Source organism: Terrapene carolina, unplaced genomic scaffold, assembly GCF_002925995.2.
Source record: "Terrapene carolina triunguis isolate 2854851 unplaced genomic scaffold, T_m_triunguis-2.0 Scaffold148, whole genome shotgun sequence".
NCBI classification, from domain to species: Eukaryota; Metazoa; Chordata; order Testudines; family Emydidae; genus Terrapene; species Terrapene triunguis.
This window is the reverse complement of record NW_020664499.1, coordinates 1,446,594-1,470,810: the sequence shown is the minus strand read 5'-3', so window position 1 is coordinate 1,470,810 and position 24,217 is coordinate 1,446,594. Positions and strand designations below refer to the sequence as shown.

The 24,217-nt window shown below is 42.9% G+C and overlaps 1 protein-coding gene across 2 annotated transcripts; it reads right to left on the bottom strand.

Moving 5' to 3' along the window:
• Positions 1–1,186: 1,186 nt before the first annotated feature.
• Positions 1,187–23,666, bottom strand: LOC112105528 (placenta-specific protein 9). 2 transcript variants are annotated; one of them, XM_024198368.3, is made up of 4 exons: positions 23,262–23,666; positions 3,815–3,915; positions 2,575–2,692; positions 1,187–1,380 (listed from the first exon to the last, which is right to left on the bottom strand). In XM_024198368.3, exons 1-4 carry the CDS (start codon positions 23,317–23,319, stop codon positions 1,370–1,372), a joined length of 288 nt encoding a protein of 95 aa, XP_024054136.1. In that variant the 5' UTR covers positions 23,320–23,666; the 3' UTR covers positions 1,187–1,369. The 2 variants fall into 2 exon arrangements, with proteins under 2 accessions (XP_024054136.1, XP_024054135.1); XM_024198367.2 differs by having other exon boundaries at positions 2,575–2,695; positions 23,262–23,658.
• Positions 23,667–24,217: the final 551 nt, after the last annotated feature.

Below are 24,217 nucleotides of genomic sequence, written 5' to 3'. Positions count from 1 at the left end.
CTTATGCAATTTCCCTTGTGCTGATTAGATGTGGGTGTTTGACTTGTTTAATCGCTGCTCTGTTTTTTCTCAGTAGGCATGTACCAAATATGCAAATCTCTCTACTCTGACTCATCTCTTCTATGATTGGCTCCTGTAACTCTGAATTTTCAGACCTTTTGCCACAACATGAATCCCTCTTCATTTTGTCACTCCTCCCAAAGAAGGAAAATGTCAAAATTTTCAAGAGAATAGGGGGTGAGCTGGAGCTGTGAAAGGGAAAGATTTAGGAAAAATGCAAAGCCCTGTTAACTGATTTCATTCCTTCCACTCTTATCTACTAAAACTCAGCCAGGCGCCTGTTCCTAGGATAAATTACATTGTTTACACTGGGAGAAGCCTAGGCCTTCCAAATATAGGTTTGAAACAACATGTAAGCAAATACCTATTGGTGTTATTCTGGGGAGAGGAGCCTGGCTGAGTCCTAGGGATGGGACGGGAGGCAAGTAACTTCAAACTTTTTTTAAAACCTGCTTTGCCTACTGTGGTTTTACAGATCAATTAGTCTTAACCTTTGCCTAGTAAAACCTTCCTCAGAATAAATTTACCTTCACCTAATAAGCTCCTTGGCCTTCAGCCTTTAGATTTTTATTTGCTGTGAATGCCTCCATCTTTGGCCTTGGAATGAGTTCAGCTCCAGATTTGGTTCTCACCACAAAAAGGCCGAGAGAAGCAGTGTGACGCTGTTATAATAATGTGACTGCACTTCCAGTTTAGGTGGTAACAATGTATCCAACATTCTGGCTTCAGATATGGATGTGCCACTCGCATTTCAGGCAAAGGTAGGGATGTGCTTGTATCCCAAATCAGAACACCCCTAGTTCTGTCTGTTCTGTCAGACAGCCTAGCAGTGTGTTAAGAAAATTCTGAAAGGAAACCGTAATTGAATACATGTCTTCACCAGTACACACTAGTGACAAGAGCTGAATTCTTAGGTAGAAAGGAGTAAGAGCCGCTTCCTGGACTTTGAGATTGTGGTAGTTGAGTTTGTCAGGTGTGATCTGGCCCAGGTAATAAGGAGAGAGGATCAGGCTGAAATTTTCAAAACTGCTGATGTCAAGGCATCTTTGAAAATCTCACCCTCCAAATGCACGTTTCGTCAAGTGTGGGGTCTGGATTGCTTATAAGATAAAGCTTTAAAACAATGTCTGAAAAGCAATTCTTTTTATTAAAAAGCACAAATGCAAAGTAATTGTCTTCTCAGTGTTCTTCATCCCTCTTCAATCTCTAGAAATCCTACAAGGCTTATTAAAGCAACAAAGTGCAACTGTCTAAGACAGCCATACTTAGGAATATTATTAAATTCTGTTCTCTTCCATTGTCCTGGTACTCAGCTGGCATCTGTGGGAAGAAGATTTGATATTATTTTTGGTGATATGAAGGCCAAATAGATACTTCACGTGTGTGAGTTTTTTGACACTTTAAAGAACAAATAAGAGACTGGCTTTAAGTATGAGAGAGGCTCTACTGATTCATTGGGTCACAGAGGGGAGACACCTGCAGTCTCTCTGCAATTCTTGGACCATTCAACAATTTCTTCCCTCCCCCCACAATAGTATATACTATACCTTGTAAAATATAAAGAACATTGTCGTCTTTCCTAATTCTACAAAACAGGTTACATCTGACTTCCATTCTGTAGTCCCTCGAACTTTTTCATTTTTGGAAAAAATTATAGTTAATGTAAGGGAGAGCATTAATTACTGACTAGTAACTGTGGTTAATGGAGAGGCAGCATGGTCTAATGAATAGGCACTGGACTGGGATGCAGGAGCCCTTGGTCCTAAACCCAGCTCTTGATGCTGACCTGGAGACAGATTTCTCAGGGGGGCTGAGGCACTGGAATGAACTCTCGCATGAACCAAGGTCCATCATAAACCTCAGGCTCCATGTGCCAATGCTTGCAAGGCACACTTCTGCAACCTGCCTTCTCAAAACACCCAGCTGTGTGTACATTAAATAACCAAAAAATTCACCAAAACAAAACCCAATATTTCATGCACAGGTTTTTTTTCCCTTTGAAGCGTGAATGGGAGAGAGAACAAACCACATATGACAGATATTAGTCACTTCACTTAATGCATGACTGGCAGGTGCTCAGCTACTAAGGTGATGAGTGCAATAAAAGATTTTGTATAGAAGTAATAAAGAGTCAGGTGGCACCTTAAAGACTAACAGATTTATTTGGGCATGAGCTTTCGTGGGTAAAAAAACACTTCTTCAGATGCATGGAGTGGATACAGACTAACACGGCTACCACCTGATACTTTGTATAGAAATGTGACCTTGTGGAAGTCACTTCACCTCTCTGGGCCTGCTGGTTTGCAGATGCTCTTCATGCATGCATGCATGCATTTGGTGTTCAAGCTCTGCATTTCAAAAGTAAACTCAGGCTATCAAAAATTTAATCTCTCCAGTGATTTTTCAAAAGACTATATGTCGGGCTACAACTGGGGGGGAAAATCAGATATTTTGGTGTAGCGTAACAAAAATTATTGCTGACCTTACTATATACTATCCCTAGGAGATACAGACCATCAAAAATGTCCATGAGGGGGATTCCAGGAGCGATTGGAGCACTCCATGCTGTTTCACTGATGTCCTTCAGTAACGTCTTCACTTCTGACTCTAGATACTCGACTGTTTTCTCTACCTGCTAATAAAAACAGAGGCAAGGAAGTCAGGATAAGATGGAGGGGAAAGACTATCAAGCCTGCTTGTAAAACAACTAACTGAGGGTCAGGACATTAGCTACAACTGTGTTTTAAGTCCTGTACTCATCCAGTCAGTTGAACTGCCTGTTGGTTTAATAACTTTGGTGTCATACTGACCTCTGGTGGCCATGAGAGATGAATTTTAATTTTTGTTTTTTTACATGTAGCAGCTCAATAAACTGAGCTGTTTGTAATGTTGGCTTTTGGAGGGTGGGTTAGAAAGGATGTGTTTGTTTGAGCCAGCAGAGCACCCAGGAAAACACAACCAATGGAGAAGCTAGGGTGGGAGGGCCTGCCTGTTAAGAACTGAGAAAAGGCAGATTAGGTGCCAGCCCATGTTCTCATTGAAAATACTTGGTGCTGAACATAAATTGTGTATTGCAGGTGCTTCCTACACTATGGCAAGACAATAAAGGGCCAGACTTGACTAGAAATCCATTCACTGCCTTTATTTGGGTTTTAAGCATCTGCAATAGCCCAGCCTTCTTCAGCCATGAAGTCTGCAAGGAACTGGTGTTAATGTTCTCACAAAATTAATAATGATCTGATGCAGGGATCGGCAACCTTTGGCATGCGGCTCGCCAGGGTAAGCACCCTGGCAGGCCGGGCCAGTTTGTTTACCTGCTGCGTCCGCAGGTTCGGCCGATCGCAGCTCCAACTGGCCGCGGTTCGCCGCTCCAGGCCAATGGAGGTGGCGGGAAGCGGCGCGGGCTGAGAGATGTGCTAGCTGCCGCTTCCCGCCGCCCCCATTGGCCTGGAGTGGTGAACCACGGCCATGGAAGCTCTGGTCCAGCTACTTGCAGATGCCCTGTGGGTGAAATCCTGGCTCCTCTGAAGTCAGTGGCAAAATTCCTATTGACTTCAGAGGCACCAAGATTTTATCTCCTGCCTTTAAGCATTTAGGTCTGCTGCAGATAGTGCAAGAGCCCTTGCCCCATCTGGAAGGTCTGGCTAAACTGAATCCGGGAAGGAAAACTGCCTGAAAATGTGGCCTTTTGCCCCCACCTTTTTGGTCAGCCTAATAGGATTAAGGTTTGGGGCCAGGTGGCAGCAGTTCTTACCTCTTCGATCACATCTAAGCGCCTATGGATTGTGTTGTGTTCATTGCACCAGTCGCTCCTCCCTGAACTTCCAGGTGGTATGCTGACAGGATCTGCAGCAGCTGTGGAAACCATTACAGTGATGTGATGGGGCTTTGCTATTGCTAATGGTTGATAACCTTTCATCAGGCAGCTCAGCTTGGAGTTCTAACGACTGAAGGGCTCGTGGGATGTTAAAGAGAATGCAATGAAACATCAACATAGGATTTTTGAACCTGTGGTCCTAATAACTAAGCCTCCTAAGCCAGGCCCTGGGGTGTTATGTTGTGGTACACACACTGGGGTTGTTGGGATCAAGCTGTATGCTTTTTGAGACCATTGATTTTCTTCCGTGCCATGTAGCCCTTGTTATATGCATATTCTGTGCTTTCCATAACATTGCTGTATCTCTACTAATGTAAATCCTGATGGTCAAGGAGGTGCAGCTGTACTTCCACATGACTCTATACCAGCCTTTCTCTAAGGAAAGTGGTGTACCCTGGCCTGGAAGAGCATGCCTGTTTGCTTATGCTGCTTGAAGGGATACAATCTGTTTGGTGATGCCCTGTTGCCATTGAACAAGTGTCTGTTGCTCTAGTTTCACAGCAGGGAGGAGAAATAATCAAGACGTGTACAAATGATGTTTTATTGACAAATGGTGTGTCTGTGGGGCTGTTTACAATGTGGTTAATCTTTGTTTATCTGCTTAGTAGTGCTGTTGATTGTTTGCATTGCTCTTCCTCCTAATTTACTCAGGAACTTGATTGAGGGCACTAATGAGCTCCTTTCACTTCATATTAGTGCACTTTTCATTTTCTTGTCTGTAGCTTCTGAGAGGACCCTGGGTATGGGTTAGGAGTCTGTCAGCATTCATTCATTAATGTAGCCATCTCATGATGAATTTCCTTTAATAATTCTTTCGTGTCTATGCGCTGCTGCTTTAGGGTTTTGTAAGCATTTGTGTAAAATCCTATAAGAGTTTTTAAAAAAAATTCATAACTCATGATACCTCCACAGACACAAGCATTTCAGCTGGGAATGCTGAATGTGAAAGGACAGGAGGCAGGACAGTCCTGTGGAGAAGGGTGTGAGCTGGAGACGAGTGTTCTATTTCCAGCTCTGCCACTGATCTGCTGTGAGCAAATTAATTCACCCCACACATCTTGTCTATTTAGCCTTTTAAGGTCTTTGGGATGGGATTGTCTCTGTGTTTGTACAGAACCCAGAGCAATGTGGGTCTCATTTCCTTTGGTCTCATTTCCATTGTTGGGTTTAGTGTGTGAGTGCTGGATGGCATTGGTGGTATGCAGGAGATCAGAGTAAATGATCTAGGCGTCCCTTCTGGCTTTAAACTCTGATTCTAAACAAATAATAATGAGTTAATTTTAAGAAGCTCCTATTAAAAGATGACTGACAAACACTAAAGAAATAGTGGAGAAACATCTTGTAACAGTGACACATTCTGCTATTTAAAAGGGCCTGATCTAGCACTCATGGAAGTAATTGGGAGTTTTTTCTATCAGTACCTATAAGGGCTGAGCCAACTCCCATATCTGGTGGCTACTGCTGGGACCAGCCCACAGGGCTGAGGGAAAGGTAGAGGGTGGCCAAAATGTAGAAGAAGAATATCTGCATTGCTCAACTTGAAGCCATACAGGGGGGAGGGGGAAGAAGGGAGAGAGAGAGGCTAGCTCCCAGAAATAAAAGACCTGGGATCTCACTGGCAGATCATTGGCATATGAGCAAATTCAAGTCCTGAAGATTTGTTGACAGGTCCTTCTTCAGGGACCCTTTGTCCCCCATCACAGAGGAGAGGGAGTTATGGTTATATTGTGGTAGTCAATTATTTCGTCAAGGTTCAGATAACTTGGTCAAGCCATAGTCAAGGTCCAGTCTCCTGAGAAGAAAATAAGTAAATAAAAAGATTTTGGGGTCCATTCAAAAGCATCTGGTGGTCAGGGTTTGGCCTGGGGTCCACTTATTGACTCCCCTGGATTATATGGTAAGATTCCTGTAAAGCTGCACTGGACCCACTTAAATGCCTGATATGAAAGAGCCGGGGCAGAGAGGGCCCATGTTCACTGTTAAATTAATAAAGTTAAGCCTGCTGCTTAAATCATCCATATGTCGATCTTCATTTTCCTGCGTGTCCTGATCAATGTGCGTCCTAGCTTATGTTTATCCCTAGTCTCTCCCCACACACTATCATTTACCTTCTCTTTGGAATAGGCTTTCCTAGAAACCATGTTTGTACAATCAGAAGAAAAGTTTGCCAAAGTTGCTCTGAGTAACTTTCCTATAGTTGAGTGAAGAGATTTTATTATTATTTATATGTCAGCTGAGCCTACAGGCCCACCCTGTAGAGCTTGCAACCCAAAAAGACAAGACCGGTAAAGGCTGGGAGGGGAAAGATAGGAACTTGCGAGGTGAAATGACTCATCCAAGGTGACAGGAAGAACTGGGATGGGAAACATTGGGCTCCTGACTCCTAATCTAGTGCCCTATCCACTAGCCCATTCTGGCTGTCTTCTTGCTCCACAATATAGAATTCAGTAACTCCTCACTTAAAGTCGTCTCAGTTAATGCTGTTTCCTTGTTACGTTGCTGATCAATTAGGGAACATGCTCGTTTAAATTTGCGCAGGGCTCCCTTATAACGTCGTTTGGCAGCTGCCTGCTTTGTCCACTGCTTGCAGGAAGAGCAGCCCTTTGCAGCTAGCTGGTGGGGGCTTGGAACCAGGGTGGACCGGCAGCCCCCCTATCAGCTCCCCGCTCCCCTAAGTTCCCTGTGCGGCAGCTGCCCAGCAGGCTGTCAATTACCGGCAGTTCAGCTGTCCCTCCGCCCACTGCCATGCGCTGCTCCTGCCCTCTGCCTTGGAGCTGCTCCCGGGAGCCTCCTGCTTGCTGTGTGGTGGGGGGGGAGAGGAAATGGAGGGCTAATGTCAGGGTGTCCCCCTCCCCCCTGCTCCTGCCCCCCGCTTACCCCATCTCTATAGAGCGTGGGGGGACACAACAGGCCTCAGGATGAAGGGAGCTTGCTGGCAGCAGCTGCTGTCTCAACTTGCTGACTTACTTAAAAAGGCAATGTACTTAGAGTGGGGTCAGCGTACTTAAAGGGGCAATGTGCATCTCTCTCTCACACACACAGTGCGTGTCTCTGTCTCTCTCTGCCATGCTGTCTCCCCTCTCTCCATTTGTAGAGTGTGAGGCTACATTAACAACAATGTGTTAACCCTTGAGGGCTCAGCCGAATGCTAGTTCATCATTTAGTAGTAAGGCATTCCCTGAGAAATATCCCACCCTTTGACTTCACCACCTCAACCAAGCTTCACACTCATCACTGCTGTGTACAGTATTAAATTGTTTGTTTAAAACTTATACTGTGTGTGTGTGTGTGTGTGTGTTTGTGTGTACAGACGCCCCCCGGGTTATGCAAACCCGACGTACGCAAATCTGCACTTACAGGAAAAAGTTCCATAAGCTAAAAATAGGAGGGTGTTTTTTGCATAATGGTGGGGTATATGTTTCCGACTTACGCAAAATTTGAGTTACGCAAGGTGTTCCGGAATGGAACACTTGCGTAAGTCGGGGAGTGTCTGTATATATAATATAGTCTTTGGTGAAAAAAATTTCCCTGGAACCTAACCCCCCCATTTACATTAATTCTTATGGGGAAATTGGATTCGCTTAACATCGTTTCGCTTAAAGTCACATTTTTCAGGAACATAACTACAGCGTTAAGCGAGGAGTTACTGTAGTGCTTACTGGGAGAGGGCAATTTGAATATTGCATTTCAAATACACACTTCTTCCAACTCAGAGCTCTAGTCAAAATGTCAGTGATCTCACTCACCATCTAACTTAGACCTACTTTACATTGTCCAAGTTAACTAAATAAATTAGTCTCAGAAGTGATTCTTTGCTTACCACCTTTTCCATTCCCTTCCCCCCCCCCACCCCCCTGCTCTACTACAAGCTGTGGGGAGGGGAAATGGGTACAAAATTATATATTAGCTGCTGAATATTCTATTGAATTTCTTAAGTACAGTTATAAAGTGGCTAAGAGCCACAATAGTTGCACTAAAGTTGTTACTTGAACAGAATCCTAGAAATGTAGGGCTAGAAGTGACCTCAAGAGCTTAGTGAGTCCAGCCCCCTGTGCTGTGGCAGGACCAAATAAACCTAGACCATCCCTGAAAGGTGTTTGTTCAACATGTCTTTTAAAATCCTTCAGTGATGGGGATTCCATAACCTCCCTGGGAACCCTACTCCAGAGCTTAATTACCTTCACAGTTAGAAAGTTTTTCCTAATAACTAACCTAAATCTCCCTTGTGGCAGATTAAGCCCATTACTTCTCCAGGTCCAGTGAAAGTAGAACAAGAACAATTGATTGTCTGTTCTCTTTATACATACCACCTTTAACATGTTTGAAGACTGTTATCTGATCCCCCCCCTTAGTCATCTTTTCTCAAGACTAAACATGCCCAGTTTTTTAACCTTTCCTCATAGGTCATAAATCTTTTATCATTTTTATTGCTCTCCTCTGGACTCTCCTTAATTAGTCCACATGTTTCCTATAGTGTGGTGCCCAGAATTGGACACATTACTCCAGCTGAGGCTTCACCAGTGTGGAGTACAGTGGGACAATTGCCTCCCATGTCTTCCATATGACACCTCTGTTAACCCACTGCAGAATGATAATGGCTTTTTTTTGCAACTGCATCACATTGTTTACTCATTCAACTTGTGATCCTCTATAACCCTGAGATCCTCTTCAGCACTACTACTGCCTAAAAGTTATTCTCCATTCTGTAGTGGTGCATTTGATTTTTTTTTTTTTTCTTACAAAGTGAAGTACTTGTTTTTACTGAATTTCGTCTTGTTGATTTCAGACCAATTCTCCAATTGTTAAGATCATTTTGAATTCTAATCCTGTCCTCTCAAGTGCTTGCAACCTTTCCAAGCTTAGTGTAATATGCAAATTTTATACACATACTCACCACTTCATTATCCAAGTCATTAATGAAAATATTGAATAATACCAGACTCAGGACTGAACCCAGGCAAGACTCCACTAGATACTCTCTCCCAGGTGGACAGTGAAACATTAATAACTACTCTGAGTACAGTCTTTCAACTAATTGTGCACCCATTTTATAGGAATTTCATCTAGACCCCATTTCCCTAGTTTGCTTATAAAAATGTCATGTAGGCCTGTGTTAAAAAGCCTTACTAGGATCCAGATATATCACATTTACTGCACCACCACCCCCCATCCACTAGGCTAGAGTGTCACTGATAGAAGACATTTTCTAAAGCTAGATTAATTTTTTCTAATCTAGAATGTGATCTGGTCTTTATTTTAAAATGGGCTAGTCAGTGCTTAAATAAAGACCATTTCCATTCTTCTCTTTGAAGGTAGATTTTGATTTGTTTCAGTGAATTCACCAATAGGTGGTGCTGCTGGGACTGAATCCTACTAAAGTAATATACCAATTTAACTCTCGGCAAGGACTGCTGGAATTTGGCTTGTACATAGCTACTAACTATTCTGCAATGGATACAGAACACTACAGTCATCAATATTTTGTTGCTACTATTGATGTTCTGGAAACATTTTTATGCTATCTGAACTAAAAGTAAAACCAGAGTCTGGCTATAAGAATTGACTGCATATATCAACTATGAAACAGTAATTTGTCATATGTACTTAGAGCTTGACAGTTATGCAAGACTATCATAATGGGGTAAGCTCCATTCTACTGAGAGAGGATAATAAAATCTCTCTCCAGCTCCAAAATTTACAGATTTAAGCCCGATCTGATTCAGCAGCATGGTGAGTTGCAGCCTTTCCTGTCTAGAAGACCTAGGTCAAGAAGAATTGCATGTGTACTTTGCCTGCTGCTATTCTTTTCAAAAGTTACATGTATGCTGATGAGAACGCTGCATATATGAGAATCAAAGCTGATTTATTAACAGAGCATAATGGCGGGTCAGATGGGAAGGAAACAGTTTCTAATTCAGCTTGTTGAGAACTTCCCCAGGTTTAACCACAATGGGTAAATGCTGTAAAAGTAAAATGTGCGGTATTCACATAATTCATGCAAATGGAAAGGAATGTTGCCATCTATAATAACCTCTGATGTACATTGAACTCTTTTGTTCTCAGCTTAGTACAGCAAATGCAGGAAGGTAACCCCACGTAAAAATCCCAAAATGGAATATTATTCTCTTTAGTGTTGATTACTGGGATAATCTAATGGTAGGTGGCTGGATCAGGAGGATATGGGAAGGTCTGAGTAGGGACCCAGCATCTGTTGTGTACATTTGTTAAAGTAGCCTTTGGTCAGCTTTAACTTAAGTGTCAGATTCATTTGCTCACTTTATGGAAACAGAATGCAAGGAAGTTAGTGTTTAGCCAATGCTGCCTCCTCTCATTATGATCCTTATAATGTTCATGTAGGTTATTGAAAACACAGGGCTCTATTGGCATGAATGGAAAGGTAACTACTTGTGCTGCTGGACACCGACTGTGACTTGGGGTTCTCTCTGTTTCTCTAACTCCTCCAACAGTCTGCAGTGCCTGGAACAACTAGATTTCCTTACATCTTGGCCCTGACTTAGCAGCCATGGAGAATACTGCTGACTCCGATGTGGCAAAATGGGAGTTAGAAGCAGGGATGGTACAATTAGGCCTTCTTCAAAGAACCAGCTTTTGTCTTTACTTTGCCTTGTCTGTCTGGGTGCCAGTGAGATTCTATTCTGTAGGCGGCACCTCAACATGACGCTGCTTGACCTGAATGCTGCTCTACGCAGGTGGGGCCAGGATGAGTCAGCAGTCCTTCCAAAATAGGGCAGGTACATTTCATTGGGAGATTAAGTAAGAGGACAGTCAAAGAGCATCTCAAGATAGCTGGGTAAGAATTATATCTAAAGGTGGCTCTGAAACTTAGACTCCTTTAGTGTGATTTTATGGAGTTGTTTCAGGAATAAGCTGTGGGTGAGGGAGAGTGCAACTATAACAAGTTAACAAGAGCTAGGCCAAGAATAAGTCAGCAGCTCATACCCATGTAGACAAAACCCACCTGAACAATTCAGGTGTTCCCTTGCACGTGCTCTGCTATTATAGAAAAGTCATGTGGGAAAACTCAGATTGGAAGTGCAGTAGAATCTACACACTCTCTCCGAGTAAAATCTTGATAGGCAGTTTATAAGAAAGAACTCTTGAAGGCCAACTGCTCTTTGTACTGGAATACATAGATTTTATACACTATTACACTTTCAAAAATAACAGGTGAATTTTTTGGGGGGTGCTCAATTTGATAGCTTAAAGGGGCCTGGTTTTCAGAGGGTGGGACAGTGTTTCAAATTACGCACTCAAAATCACTAGTTACTCTTGGAAATTTAGGGGTGTGTGTGTATGTACGTATGATTGACCTCTGGTTGTCAGGCTATTCTCCAAGAGAAAAAACTTTGACGTAACTATCCTGTCTTCCAAGCAGTTGTATTTACTTAGCAGACTAGATCCCTCAGATGTTTTGCAATAATGTTTCAATCTGGAAGAAAAATCAGTAGTTTTGGGCCAAATTTCTCTCCAAACTCAAAGTCCAAGATCCCTGGGCTACAGTCTACTTCTTGCAAGCGAAATGCTAAGCAGACTCTTAATATCCAAACTACTCACTCTGGAGGTCGACATCTTAATATTCAAATGGTTTATACAACTCTATGCTAAATAGCTTAACTATTAAGAAAGAGGGCTTATTTTTCAGAAAATTTAGTCTTTTTGCAGTAACGGGGTAACTACGTTCATGTGTTATTAAGAGTTACTTACAGTTTCTATGACCATTGTATATGCAGTTGGAAACTTTTAAAAGGCTGCTACATGCACTATCCTGTCCTTTTTCCCCATTCCCTTTCTATTGATTAAAATCTCTGTACTGAATTGTCTATGCCAATGAGTTGAGTAACTTTAAATTCCTTGTGTGGTACAGCCTGTAACTATAGAGGGACCAGGAAATTGGTAAATCTCTGAATCAACTGCTAACAAAAATCTCTCATGGAAATGTAGGAAAGAGATGGAGTAATTTGGGATGGATTCTGATCTAGTAGGTCTTTTCCATCCCTAGAGGACAGGACTTAGTCTTTTAATAGGGGATGGTTACAGTAATTAACTGTTAATTCATTTGGGCTTAGCCAAAAGGCTAATATGAAATAACACTGCAAACCTTGGTGAGGTTTTTAGGGCTGTGGCTGCTGTTATACCTGGCCCACCTTGGGCTCCTTCCTCCCCTTACAAACAGTTGCACTCTGTCATTGCCTGCAGATAGCTTCCATATGCTGTTAAAATGATCAGCCCCCAGCTCTAATATACCAGTTTGTTTGTTTGTTTGTTTGTTTGTTTGTTTTTGAATGTCCCCAGTGTTACCACTGCTGGTTATTGCTACCACTGGTGGAAACAAGTGCTGTAGACAGAGCTCCAGGTGGCTGCCAACATGAAGCACCAGGTTTGTCTGATGTGGTTGCTGAAAAGTCAGCAGCCACATGTGCCTTGTCTACACTAGCACTCCCACTGTTACTAGAGCTGGATGAGAACTGAACTGGTGTAAATGACTGCACACGGTGACGGAGAGAATCAGGCCTGTAACTTTCAGTAACGGGTTGAATGTTTGCCATGCTGTACCAGTAAATGATGATGTGTACATTTGATATTGGGTTACATAGTGATTTTAGACATAACGTGGCTCATCAGCTGAAACTTTTTGCTTGATGACATGCAGGGAAGCTCTCTCGGCTGTAGATCTCCATATGGGCCAGTCTAATCCAAATAGTAACAGTAATTTCCTGTAACTGCTTTCAAAAGCTGGCTGTGACATAGCAAACTAAACAAAAAAAAAAATCTTCTTGCACCCCTCTGTGGGTACGTCTTCACTGCAGAGTTAACTCGTTATCTACACTCAAGCTATTCCTTTGGAGTTAGCCTTGCTCAGGAGAGAACAGCCGCTATGAAATAACATTCGAGCTGCTGTGTCCCACTGGCACTGCACTCACCCATGAGTGGCACTAAGGCTTCTGGGGGCATGTCCCATGGTTCTTTGCGCGGCAGTAAGTTGAGCTGCTCTATGAATTCTTTTCCAGTGAACTGTGTGAGACATTGTTTGTCCTTTCTGGGCAGATGGAGGGAATTGTGGGAAGGCATTGGAGGACTACCGCCACTCAAGTGGAGATAGCTTGTGTCCACAGTGCAGAGTAGTCACGTTAGCACTGACAAGTTGTTCTAATCTGAGCTTTAGTCTTTACCACCGACACTTCAGCCAACTTGAGTTAAAAGCATCACCACACATGGGTTTTTGTGCATGGATGGGACTTGAGTTATATCATGCGTTGACTTTGCAGTGAGGACAAACCCTGTGTTACTCCCAAGATCAGTGTTCCATTAGGCTGTCATGTTATTGGTTCAACTCACAAGTAAAAGATCTTCCTAGTTTAGTCCTGAGAACATATGTCCTTATTCTAATGCAGGGGTTCTCAGACTTTTGTACTGGTGACCCCTTTCACACAGCAAGCCTCTGAGTGTGACCCCCCTTATACATTAAAAACACTTTTTTTATATATATTTAACACCATTATAAATGCTGGAGGCAAAGTGGGGTTTGGGGTGGAGGCTGACAGCTCGCGGCCACCCATGTAATAACCTTGCAACCCCCTGAGGGGTCCCTACCCCCAGTTTGAGAACCTCTGTTCTAACGCAAGCACAAATTGCAGCACACAGAGGCCTATGACAGAGTTATAGGTCAAGACTGATTATTTGTTTGCAGAAGACTAGTGGGAAGGGAAGTTTGCATAACAGCTGCCCACACCCAGGTGTAGGTTTAGCCAAGTTGGTTAACAGCACACTCGAATCAAACATTAATCGTTTAATAATATATATATATATGTATGTCAAAGCAGAATTTTCTCTGGTTTATCTTAAAATATAACTGCCAGTTGTACTGTTGGACTGTAGCCAAGGGTGAGTGGAGCTGTTCAAGTAAGAAAAATCCCACTGGGGATGAAGCGATTCAGATTAGTAATATCATTGACTCCAATAAAAATATATGACATACAGAGCCCACTCTGATCCATGTAGTGATTATCTTCCAAACATGCCTTCCCTTAAATGTGTGCCTGTTTGCACAGGTTCAGGTCCAAATTCACAGAGGTCACTTATTGCTCCCCTGCCAGTAAGTGGAAAGCTTTAGATCATTTACTTGACAAAGTATTATTTACTTGACAAAAAAACCCAAACTTCGTTATAACTTGATTTAGTATTACGGATAAGCAAACTCAGCCTCCAAGTAGCTACATGGTGAAGAAATTTCTGATAGTAACTTGCTCTTCAGCCTAAAAGAAGGCATAATATGGTCCAATGGTTGGAAAATGAAGCTAGACCAATTCAGACTAGAAATAAGTTTGTTTAAACAGTGAGAGTAAATAACGATTGGAACAACTTACCTAGGGATGTGGTGGAGTCTCCATTACTTGTAGTCTTTACATGAAAACTGGATAGCTTTCTAAAAATATATGCTATAACTCAACAGAAGTTATGGGCTTGCTGCAGAAATTACTAGGTGGGGTTCTGTGGCCTGTAAAGGTCAGGCTAAATGATCATAATTGTCCATTCTGACCTTCAAATTGATGAATTTGCAACACTCGCTATGCTTCATTCCATCACCCCTGAGGCTTTGAATTGTTACCGGGTTTGTGATCTGCTCAAGAAAGTGTGTGTGGGGAGGAGGGGGGAAAATCAAATTTAAAAAAAGAGCAGACTGCAAGCTAAATGACAGACAAGTGAGACTAAAACAGGAACCAGATGGCAAGTGTGAGAGCTTGAAAATATCCAAAAGGTGGAGGGGAAGAGGGAATAATATATATGGGGAGAAGAAGGGTGTAACTGATGCAGATAACAGCAGTGTGTGTTTGGGTGGGGGGGTAACAATTGAATAGAAGGATCCTTCTAGCCCTGATACATAGCACAAGTGTCCCTTAATACCCATGGGGTTGTGGGGAGGTTAGAGTGGGTTTAGGAAAAGTTATGGTGAACCAAAACAACAGTTTGAGAGGTTTCTAGAAGCCCTGACCTCCCAAGGGCTTTGCCTTTCCCTGCTTAAATTATTGTGCTCCACTTTAAATAACTTGCTAGCCCAGCAAATTATACGCTTTACGAAAAGGGACTGATGTGGTTAGCTAACTGGAGGTTTAGTGTAAAATAGGCCCACTGCAAGCTTCAGATAGTTGATCCTGCTCTGCCCTGAGCCCCTGTTTGCCATGCTTAATCTGGTAGACTATATATGGTGATTTTGTGACATAGATCAATGCTGGTTAGGGTCTTACCTAGGGGCATCACTCAGCTTCCATGAATCCCAAGTCTCAATTACGCTCACATCTCCAGGGTTAAAGGTACTGGATGAACTCATTGTATCACTAACTGGGTCTGCTTATATCCGCACACCCCCAACCTCCAGTTAAGATACAATGTTCAGCTATTGGATTTTAGGAATTTATATTGATGAGGCTCAGTGGAGTAATAAGTTACATGCAAAGATTGTTTTGAGTTTATGGTATATTGTGCATAGGCTGCTGTGCTCCATTCCAGAGGTAGTTGCAAGGATTTGCATATCTGCACAAATGCACCTTGATTCTCCTCCAACTTGCAATGCAGAACATTGTTGCAAATTCTAAAAAGAGCAAGTGTAGAACACGCAAAAGTGACCCAAACTACAGATAAAGGTCTGCAGTGCAGACTGGAGAGGAAGAATTTACCCATTAACTGTAAAAAGTTAATTTCTAGGACTTCAATCTCTAGGGCTATTGATGCAGTACCTGCTATAAATGCTAAATGCATTTCGTTGAAAAAGGGAAGTACCAAGAGAAGGAATTCCAATGCATTGTGTACAGGGCCGGCGCTAGGATTTTTGCCGCCCCAAGCAAAAAAAATTTTGGCCGCCCCCCCCTTTTTTTGTGCCCCCCCCAACTCCACCCCTTCCAAACCCCTTCCCCAAATCCCCGGCCCCGCCTCCTCCCCCGGGGGTACCACATTTCCCCCACCCCCCATTGCTTCCTGCAGCTCCTCCTGTGACCTCTCGCCCTAGCTCACCTCGACTCCGCCTGCTCCCTCAGGTGCGCTGCCGCTCCGCTTCTCCCCCCTCCCTCTCAGGCGAGGGAGTGGGGAGAAGCGGAGCAGCGGCGCGTTCAGGGGAGCAGGCGGAGCCGAGGTGAGCTAGGGTGGGGGGGCGCAGGAAGTAATGGGGGGTAGAGGAACCGCTCCCCGCTCCAGCTCACCTCCGCTCCACCACCAGCGCCTCCTCCGAGCGCCCGCCGCTCGGCTTCTCCTCCCTCCCAGCCTTGCTGCCCGAAACAGCTGTTTTGCGCCCTGCAAGCCTGGGAGGGAGGGGGGAGAAGCGAAGCGGCGGCGGCGCGCTCAGGGGAGCAGGCGTAGACGGAGCAGAGGCAAGCTGGGGCGGTGGGGGCACTTTTTCTCCATGCCATGGAGTTGGTGCCTATGATGGCTGGTGCCCGAATGCCGCCCCTAGAAATGTGCCGCCCCAGGCACCTGCTTGTTTTGCTGGTGCCTAGAGCTGGCCCTGATTGTGTATCGAGATTAGTTAATAATACAGGTAAAGACAACGTAAGAAATAGGCACACTACAAAACCAGTCCTTAGTTTTCCTTTTTGGCATCATTTCTGCCATCATGTGCACATGTTGTGCAACATTGTTTGGTGCCTGTAAGTATTTTGTTTGGAGGCAAAATCAGAAGCAGCCGGGTCCAAGGATATTTTTGCTATCTGCACCTGTCCAGGAGATTGCAACCATTTAATCTGGATGCAGATCTTGCTGTTGTGATCCATGCCTTTGTCACCCCGTGATGGAATTACTGCCATGCACTCTACCTGGGGCAACTACTTGCTTCTATCTGGAGATTTATACTGATAGAAAATGCAGTGGCCCATGCTTCAGTGATAGTATGTGTCACTGGTGCGTCATGATCTGCACTGGTTGCCTGCTTGTTTCTGGGTTCAGTGTAAGCTGTTGGCTTTGGTCTATAAAGCCCTAAATGTCTTAGGGGCTTGCCTACATAGTGGGGTAATGCACTCTATGGAGGTGTGGTTTCTCAAGTGCACTAACGGTTTGCACACTAACTGGTCCATGCAGACCCTGCTGGTGTGCTTTAACATGGTGCTGTTTGAAATGGTCCTACATTAAAGTGCAGAGGGGAACCTTTAGTGCTTACCAGCAGGGTCTATGCAGACCAATGAATGTGCAACACATTAGTGTGCTTTAGAAATCACACCCCCATAGAGTGCATTAACCTACTGTGTAGACAAGCCCTAGGATGTTGGTACTTGAGAGACTAGCCTTTTCCTTGTTCCATACGACAACAGTGATTTAAAAGAGAGGGGGCAGGTGCTACAACATTCTCTGTGATGGGTCCTCTGCCTTGGATTCTGGAACATGCGTCCAAAATAGCCCAAGACTCTTGACCTCCAGGCCATGTTGCCAATCTACTTGTGCAAACTGCTGCAGAGGTGGGCTTTTGGAGGAAAGCAGATTTATGAGAGGGGAGGGGAGTTTAGTGCTCCTGCAAATGGATTAACTTTATTTGGTTTTGTAACTTATGGGATGGGTGCCTAGAGCCTTGGAGAGGTGCCCCTTTATTTTATTTGTTATAAATATATATATTTTTTTGTTTTGGAGATTGAGGCACTGTGTTCTGTAGGTTGCATCTGGCACTTGTACAAGACAGTTGTCAGTGGATAGCAGCGTATGGATGACTTCATTTGGAAGGAAAATAAGCAGCATATATTGGCACTTGTACTACTATACATTAGAGTTTTTAGAAGACCAGTCTGATGTTTGAGGCACTCAGTCATTGGAGTGATGGGTGCTGCTACAAAACATTAAGATGGGGTGGGTGTCTGATGTCTTGTTCCCTGATTGGATGGTGAGAGAGGAAGACTTTCATTTTGGTTGGAGATTTTGAATCTTTGGAAGAAGTGTGAGTAACCATCTGATTTGCCCATGTCAGCACCTCCAAGAAAAGGAACCAAGTTGCGCCACCCAGCAGAAATAGGATAAAACTACCTTTCTCCTTCGGCACATTGCTTCCAGAAAGCCAAAGAAAAACTTGAAGGGAGAAGACTGGGGTCCAAGGCTGGCCACCTTGGAGCCCTCCTGGTGACATCAAGTGTCTGTCTTGGAGAGGCACATTCAACTGTCTTCCCATTTTTCAGTAATATGGGTTTCCTGCTAGCGCACTGGGAAAAGATTATACTTTTGTCCATCCTTCACTCTACCTGATACAATAACAGAGCTGAAAACTGATGACTGAGCAAAGATCTAATGATAAGTAATATACAGTACAGACTTTTTCTTGAGTGATGACCCAAATCAGTTAATTGATCAGTTCCTGGAACAGAGTACCTAATTAGTAAGGAAATGTATATGCTCCTGTATATGTTCTAAAGATTGTCACAGAGTTACAGGGTGTCTTGTTTTGTAACTGGTTCCAATCAAGATTGCTGTAAAGTAACTTTAAAACTGAATAAGGTACTGTTAACTAAGATTATAGAACAATATACATGTGTCTACCATAGTCAATGGTTTCACACAGCCTTTCAAGTCCTAGGTGTATGTAGACATAAAATGAGACCAAGAGTGCAAGCTTTTTGAACTGCACTCTGTCTGTAGGAGTGTTAGTCAGATCCTAGGACTAATACTGTTAATTAGGAAATAGGTAACAAGGTGACTACCATAGATCGATTGGGAGGGAAACTTGGGTGAATTGGCATGTGAGTAACTGACCAAATTGTTTTGTGAACTAGCTTTGACTTGTTTTTCCTCTGTTGTGTTAGCAACACCAGAGCTGATAACCAATTGACACAAGTGAGGCCCTGTTCTGAGCAACAATTAGTCATAAAATCTAAAAAAAAGTCACCAATATAGTGACTGAATATAAGAATTATTTTTCTATTGTGGTTATAGCCAAATCATAGTCCAATACCATTTCTTGACTTCTTATATCGTATATTATTATTATTATTAGTTGCTGCTGTTAAGGATGTATAATAAAACTAAATTGATCTCTTGAATCCTGTTCTTGTGTTAAGCAATTGAATTTAAAAGAACCCCAAGAAAGGTGGTACACATACTCCATTAAGCAGTTGCTTAACTAGGTTTGTTTTATACTCTATCTTTCTTACAGTAGATAATGAGACAGAAATTGTCTCTCGGCCTAAGGAGACATCTCTTAATTTGTATCTAGTAGATAGGAGAGTGAAAGCTGTTGTAGCCCCTCATGCCAGAAGGCTCTGGGGCTAGCTTGTCAGCTCCATACTGAATGTAGTTTGTATGGGCTGTTTGTGTGAGTAGGTAGCTTATACTGGAAATAGGACAGTACAGGGGGAGTAATTCATGTCTTTGCAACCTTTGAGTGAGGCAAAGGTGGTTCCCTCCCCCCGGCAGTACTTAGCTACTCCTGAGAGCTTGCTGTAGATGGGAGATAGATTACATTTTCCTATTGTTCCATGTGGTGTAAATATGGTATATTTAAGGCTCTACTTGAATTGCAGGATGATTGTCAAAATATTGCGGCTGAGTTGCAGACAAGCCATGGAAAAGTAATAATAGACCTTATGTGCAGTAATGAAGTCCACTATTACTTTTATGCGATTTTCCACTGTCAGCCATCCACTTCCAAAAATGCAGTGGAAGCCTAATATTGCAATTTTGCTAGTTAAGGAGGGCTTTGTATATATTCAATGTACAAGATTCCAACATTTAAACCCAATGCTTCCTTCAGCCAGAGCAGATCAACTACAGTTTATAAATACAGCTGAACAGCACAGGGTTTATAAATTGCACCTGACCCCTGGCTTTCTTGGGAGTTAAGACTGTTAAATGTGGAGTTTATAAACTCCACAGAATTTAATAATAAACTAAGCTCCACTTAATGGAATGTAAAGTCTGGAACATGGACTTTTGAAGGGTTTATTAAATCTGGTAAAGAGCCCAATCCTACTTGGACCCCTTCTTCAGACCTCTGATTCTTCATACAATGCACAGTCAACCTGTGGAATGCTTTGTCAGGGAACATTGTGAAAGCCAAGACTATAACAAGGTTCAAAAAAGAACTAGATAAATTTATGGAGGATAGGTCCATCAATGGCAATTATCCAGGATGGGCAGGGATGCTCTGAAGTGGCCCTACCCTCTGTTTGCCAGAAGCTGGGAATGGGTGACAGGGGATGGATCACTTGATTATCTGTTCTGTTCATTCCCTCTGAAGCACTTGGCATTGGCCACTGTTGGAAGACAGGATACTGGGCTAGATGGAACATTGGTCTGACCCAGCATGGCTGTTCTTTTGTTCGTATGATCTTATTCTGCTCAGAGCCCTCCCTGTATCCAGACACATCCCCTCTATTGTGCCAACCTTCCTTTTCCCTCCCCCATAAGAGCTCCCAGATAACAATGTCCATGTAACCTAGGTGCTTAATAGGAAGATATCTCTTAAAGAGATCTATGGGGGTAGGAATGAGTTGTCTGGTTCATTGTTGCTAGGCAGATGCACAATTAGCTCTCTGCACCCAGAAGTTTCTGGAATTGGGTGTGGTAGTTTTGGGTATGCTCAATAAGTTCCCTGTAGCTGGACTCAGACTCCATGAGGGCAAGCAGTCATGGCAGCTGCTTTACAAAAGGCCATGTGCCCTGTATGGGCTGGGAGAAGCTGAATCCAGGAGCAGAAAGCAGGCTGTTTCCCCCTAACTCTGAAGGGTTTTGCTACAGGGTTCTTTTATCTACATACTTAAAGTAAGTGGTTGGTTAATTAGTTAGCTGACTAGCTAACTGAATGATTTCAGCAGAGGAAGAGTCTGCATGGATTTCAGTTGGAGGTTTCTACAAGCAAGAGGAAATACGATATTGTTGCAGTGCTTTAGACTCAGCAGACTGTACAGATTTTGGTGACAAAAGACTAACTCAGACTTGAGTGCACTCAACCTTTGCTTTTGGGAACTCTGAGTTAGATCTCACGGCATTTCTGTGGAGACTGACCTGTTTAGATTTAATTTGTGTATAATTGAAGATAATATATGTGGATTATAAAGTAGCCATGTTATGTTGTAACATTTAAGTTATTTATGTTGCTTTATCATTATAAGATTATGTAAAGTTGCTACTTAATAATTTAATTAATTAATCTTTTTGGAGTTGATTGTGTTGACCCTATGCATTCATTGCTGAAAATCCTCAGTGACTGAATTCAGGGTCTCCATGTGCTTTGCTATGGGAATGGGGGGGGTTTAGGCACTAGGAGAAGGGCAGTGAAGTAAACTCTAGCCCATCCAAAGGTTACCCCTGCATATGTTGAAGTCTGTGTATCAGCGCTTCTGGACTTGCATACGGAGATTAAATGTCCGTGACTGGGGGATGTGAACTAACTCACAACTGATTTATGACATGAGGGATAGAGGACAAAAATCTAGCTTACAGTGGAAACGCTCTTAAAAACTTAACTATGGATTTGCTTCTCCAGCTGAGAAAAGTATTCAGTGGAGTGTAGACTCCTGGATACAAAGCACATCACAATTGTAAGATACATGCAGCCAGTCTGGGCAGGAATAGACTGATCTGAAGCAGTTTTTCCTCTCTCAAATACTCAGGCATGCTGATCATCCAGGTCTGATTGCTGATCTAAGGTCATTCAGCACTGAGTTCAGAACAGCCCACTGAGCACCTTATAGAGCTGCCCAGCCCGGGGTATCACGCTGGAGTACTTGAATGAGCTGAATGAACCAGTTGTTCTGAGGGGAAAGCCGTTACAGTGCACCGGACTGCTTAGTACACCTTAACAGCAGCAGAACCCCATCGAATAGTCCAGCAAACCATAGCAAAGCACAGCCGTTACGTAGGGAGCATATGTGTGTTAACCTAGGAGACTCCATGCCACCACTAGTCTTCATCAAGCTACTTGTCAGTAGAGCAGGTTGAGAATTTTTGAGAGATGCGTGATTTCGGTGGAAAATGCCAATTTGTGGAGATGTATTAGTTCAGAGAAAACTTTCTCAGGTTGGGACAAAAGAGAGAGGGCCCAGAATACCCATAACCTGATGACTAGGGTACTCACTTCGGATGTGTAAGGCCCAGGTTCAAGCCGCTGCTCCCAGTCAATACCCTGGTCTATTGGCTATTGGGATGGTCTCGCTCATGTTTGTTTGGATCAGAATGAAAACAAATTTCAACATTTCAGAATCTTTCATGAAACACAAATGCTGTTTTGCAGCCAGTCCTACTTGAAAGCCACAAAATGCAGGAAAGGGTAATGAACTCGTATAAAGTGAAGGAAAGTTACAGTGCCCCATCTAGGCTGAAAGCTGGCATAATCCCTGGTAGGCTTGTACAATAACAGCGAAGGTTGGCCTAGGTTTGGGAGGGGAAAGGTACCACTAGTTTTTTTCAGAAACTATTTTGGTTGTAAAGAAAACCTGCTACCTTGTCATAAAATCCAAAAAAGTTAAGTGCTGTCAAGAAATAATAGGAGAGGTCAAATAATGATTGGTTCTAGTTATTAAAAAACACATAAAACAAACATTCAGCAATGCAAGGTTTGTGGTTACCTTGGGGCCTATAAATCGTTGAACCAGCCAAATGGAAATTTTGATTAGAGAATAGATTTCAGTGCTCACCATAAAAGCAGCTGCAATTTTGTTAGAGGGTAGCCCAGAGCTAGATGTACTACTAATAAAAATTAAACATAGATATCAGTGTGCTCTCTGTCTATGTGCTTATTCTAGGCTCATCATCACCGTGGTTTCAGCATGCTTAGAGTTATGTGCTTAGACAGCTCAGGAACAAGTAAAAGTCAATAATTGCAAAAGCACCAGAAACAGAATTTGTTATTACTAATGGAAAATTAAAGTAGATTTTTTTTTTTTTGGAGGAAATGTCTTTCTGATCTCCTGGGACATTTATCTCCCAGTGCCCATGTGGAGTTAATTCAAGATGGTTTTGTATGTACATTATTATTTAAGACTGCCACAGCTATAATTATAAACATGCAGGACATTAGAAGCAGCCTGTGGATGCTAAAATTTCTGCAATAGCTCAATGATGGTATGTTTCACGAGTGATGAAACATCTCCTATTCTGTAACATTTCTAACTAGAGCTGTAATGCTCACATGCATTTTAATAGCACAAAATATGAACTTCTATATAAAAAAAATACCTATGTAGTGCTTTACAAACACTACCTATGTCATCTTCACGTAAAATCCTTGTTGACTTGATTTCAGCACCTATACAAAGAAATTATCTACTTTTTTCCCCATGCAAACCCTTCACTCAAGAAGTTAATTATCCTACAGTCTGTTCCTTGCAAGCTTGGAATCACTTACCTGAAAAATCTTGCTCCTGAAGCACTAAAATAAAAGCCAAAGCCCAAATGAAAAGCATGGTTTCGAAGCCTCCAAGCTCTGTCTGGGGATGTCTCTCCTAGTCTGGGAGGAGAGGAGCAATGCAGAGTCCCTCCTCCGTTTACATAGTCTCCCAGTCCAGGCTTTTGTGCTGAGGTTTAGCCAGAGCGCTGGGAGGAAATACTCCAAGGCTGAGCCAAGATTCTTAAACGGATCTCTTTCCTTCCTCTTTTTAAAAACACCCTTCAAACTCCACAAAGGGTCCAGTTAACCAAGCAAGCTGGCTGCAGTCCAAGCTTCCCAAACTTTTAACTCTTGTATTTATTTATATTGAGCATGAATGGAATGTGTTGAAGAGCTTCGAATCCTGACTATAGGCAAATGAGGCAAGAAAAAGAGGGGGCTGCTCTGCCTGGGATCCTGAGACAGAAGTGGGTGTGTGCATGTTTATTCCTCCTTTAGGAGTCAGTCTAGGGTGGGGATATTGAGGGTGAACATTTAAGAACATAATGGCTTTCAGCATATGATCTAACAGGTTTTATTTTTTTTAAATCCACAAATCTTCCTGGCAGTAAAATTCTTTCTTTTTAAAGATATTGGCTAGTGTCTAAATGTCTTTTAGACAGCTGAAAATTCTACTGAATTAAATAGTATTGGATTACAGGTGGTAATAATACCTAGCTCTTGTGTAGGGCTTTTCATCCATAGATCTCAAAGAACTTTACAAAGGTTATCATTACCCCATTTTACAGACAGAGGCACAGAGGGGAAATGACTTGCCCAAAATCACCCGGTAGGCCAGTGGCAGAATCAGGAATAGACCCCAGGTTTTCTGAATCCCCGACCAGTGCTCTTGCCAACACTGCCTCTAGTAGTAGTTGTTCTTTCTGCCTAATATCTTAAAAATACTGCTGGACCTAATCTGGGGCTCACCGCAT

Bases quoted from the DNA above. Each gene is read 5' to 3' on its own strand.
- LOC112105528 (XM_024198367.2), bottom strand. From the start codon at position 23,319: ATGCTTTTCATTTGGGCTTTGGCTTTTATTTTAGTGCTTCAGGAGCAA. The intron at 3,916-23,261 runs GTAAGTGATTCC...TGGTTTCCACAG, and splicing joins TCAGGAGCAAGATTTTTCAG to CTGCTGCAGATCCTGTCAGC. The intron at 2,696-3,814 runs GTAAGAACTGCT...TGTTTTTATTAG, and splicing joins GCTTAGATGTGATCGAAGAG to CAGGTAGAGAAAACAGTCGA.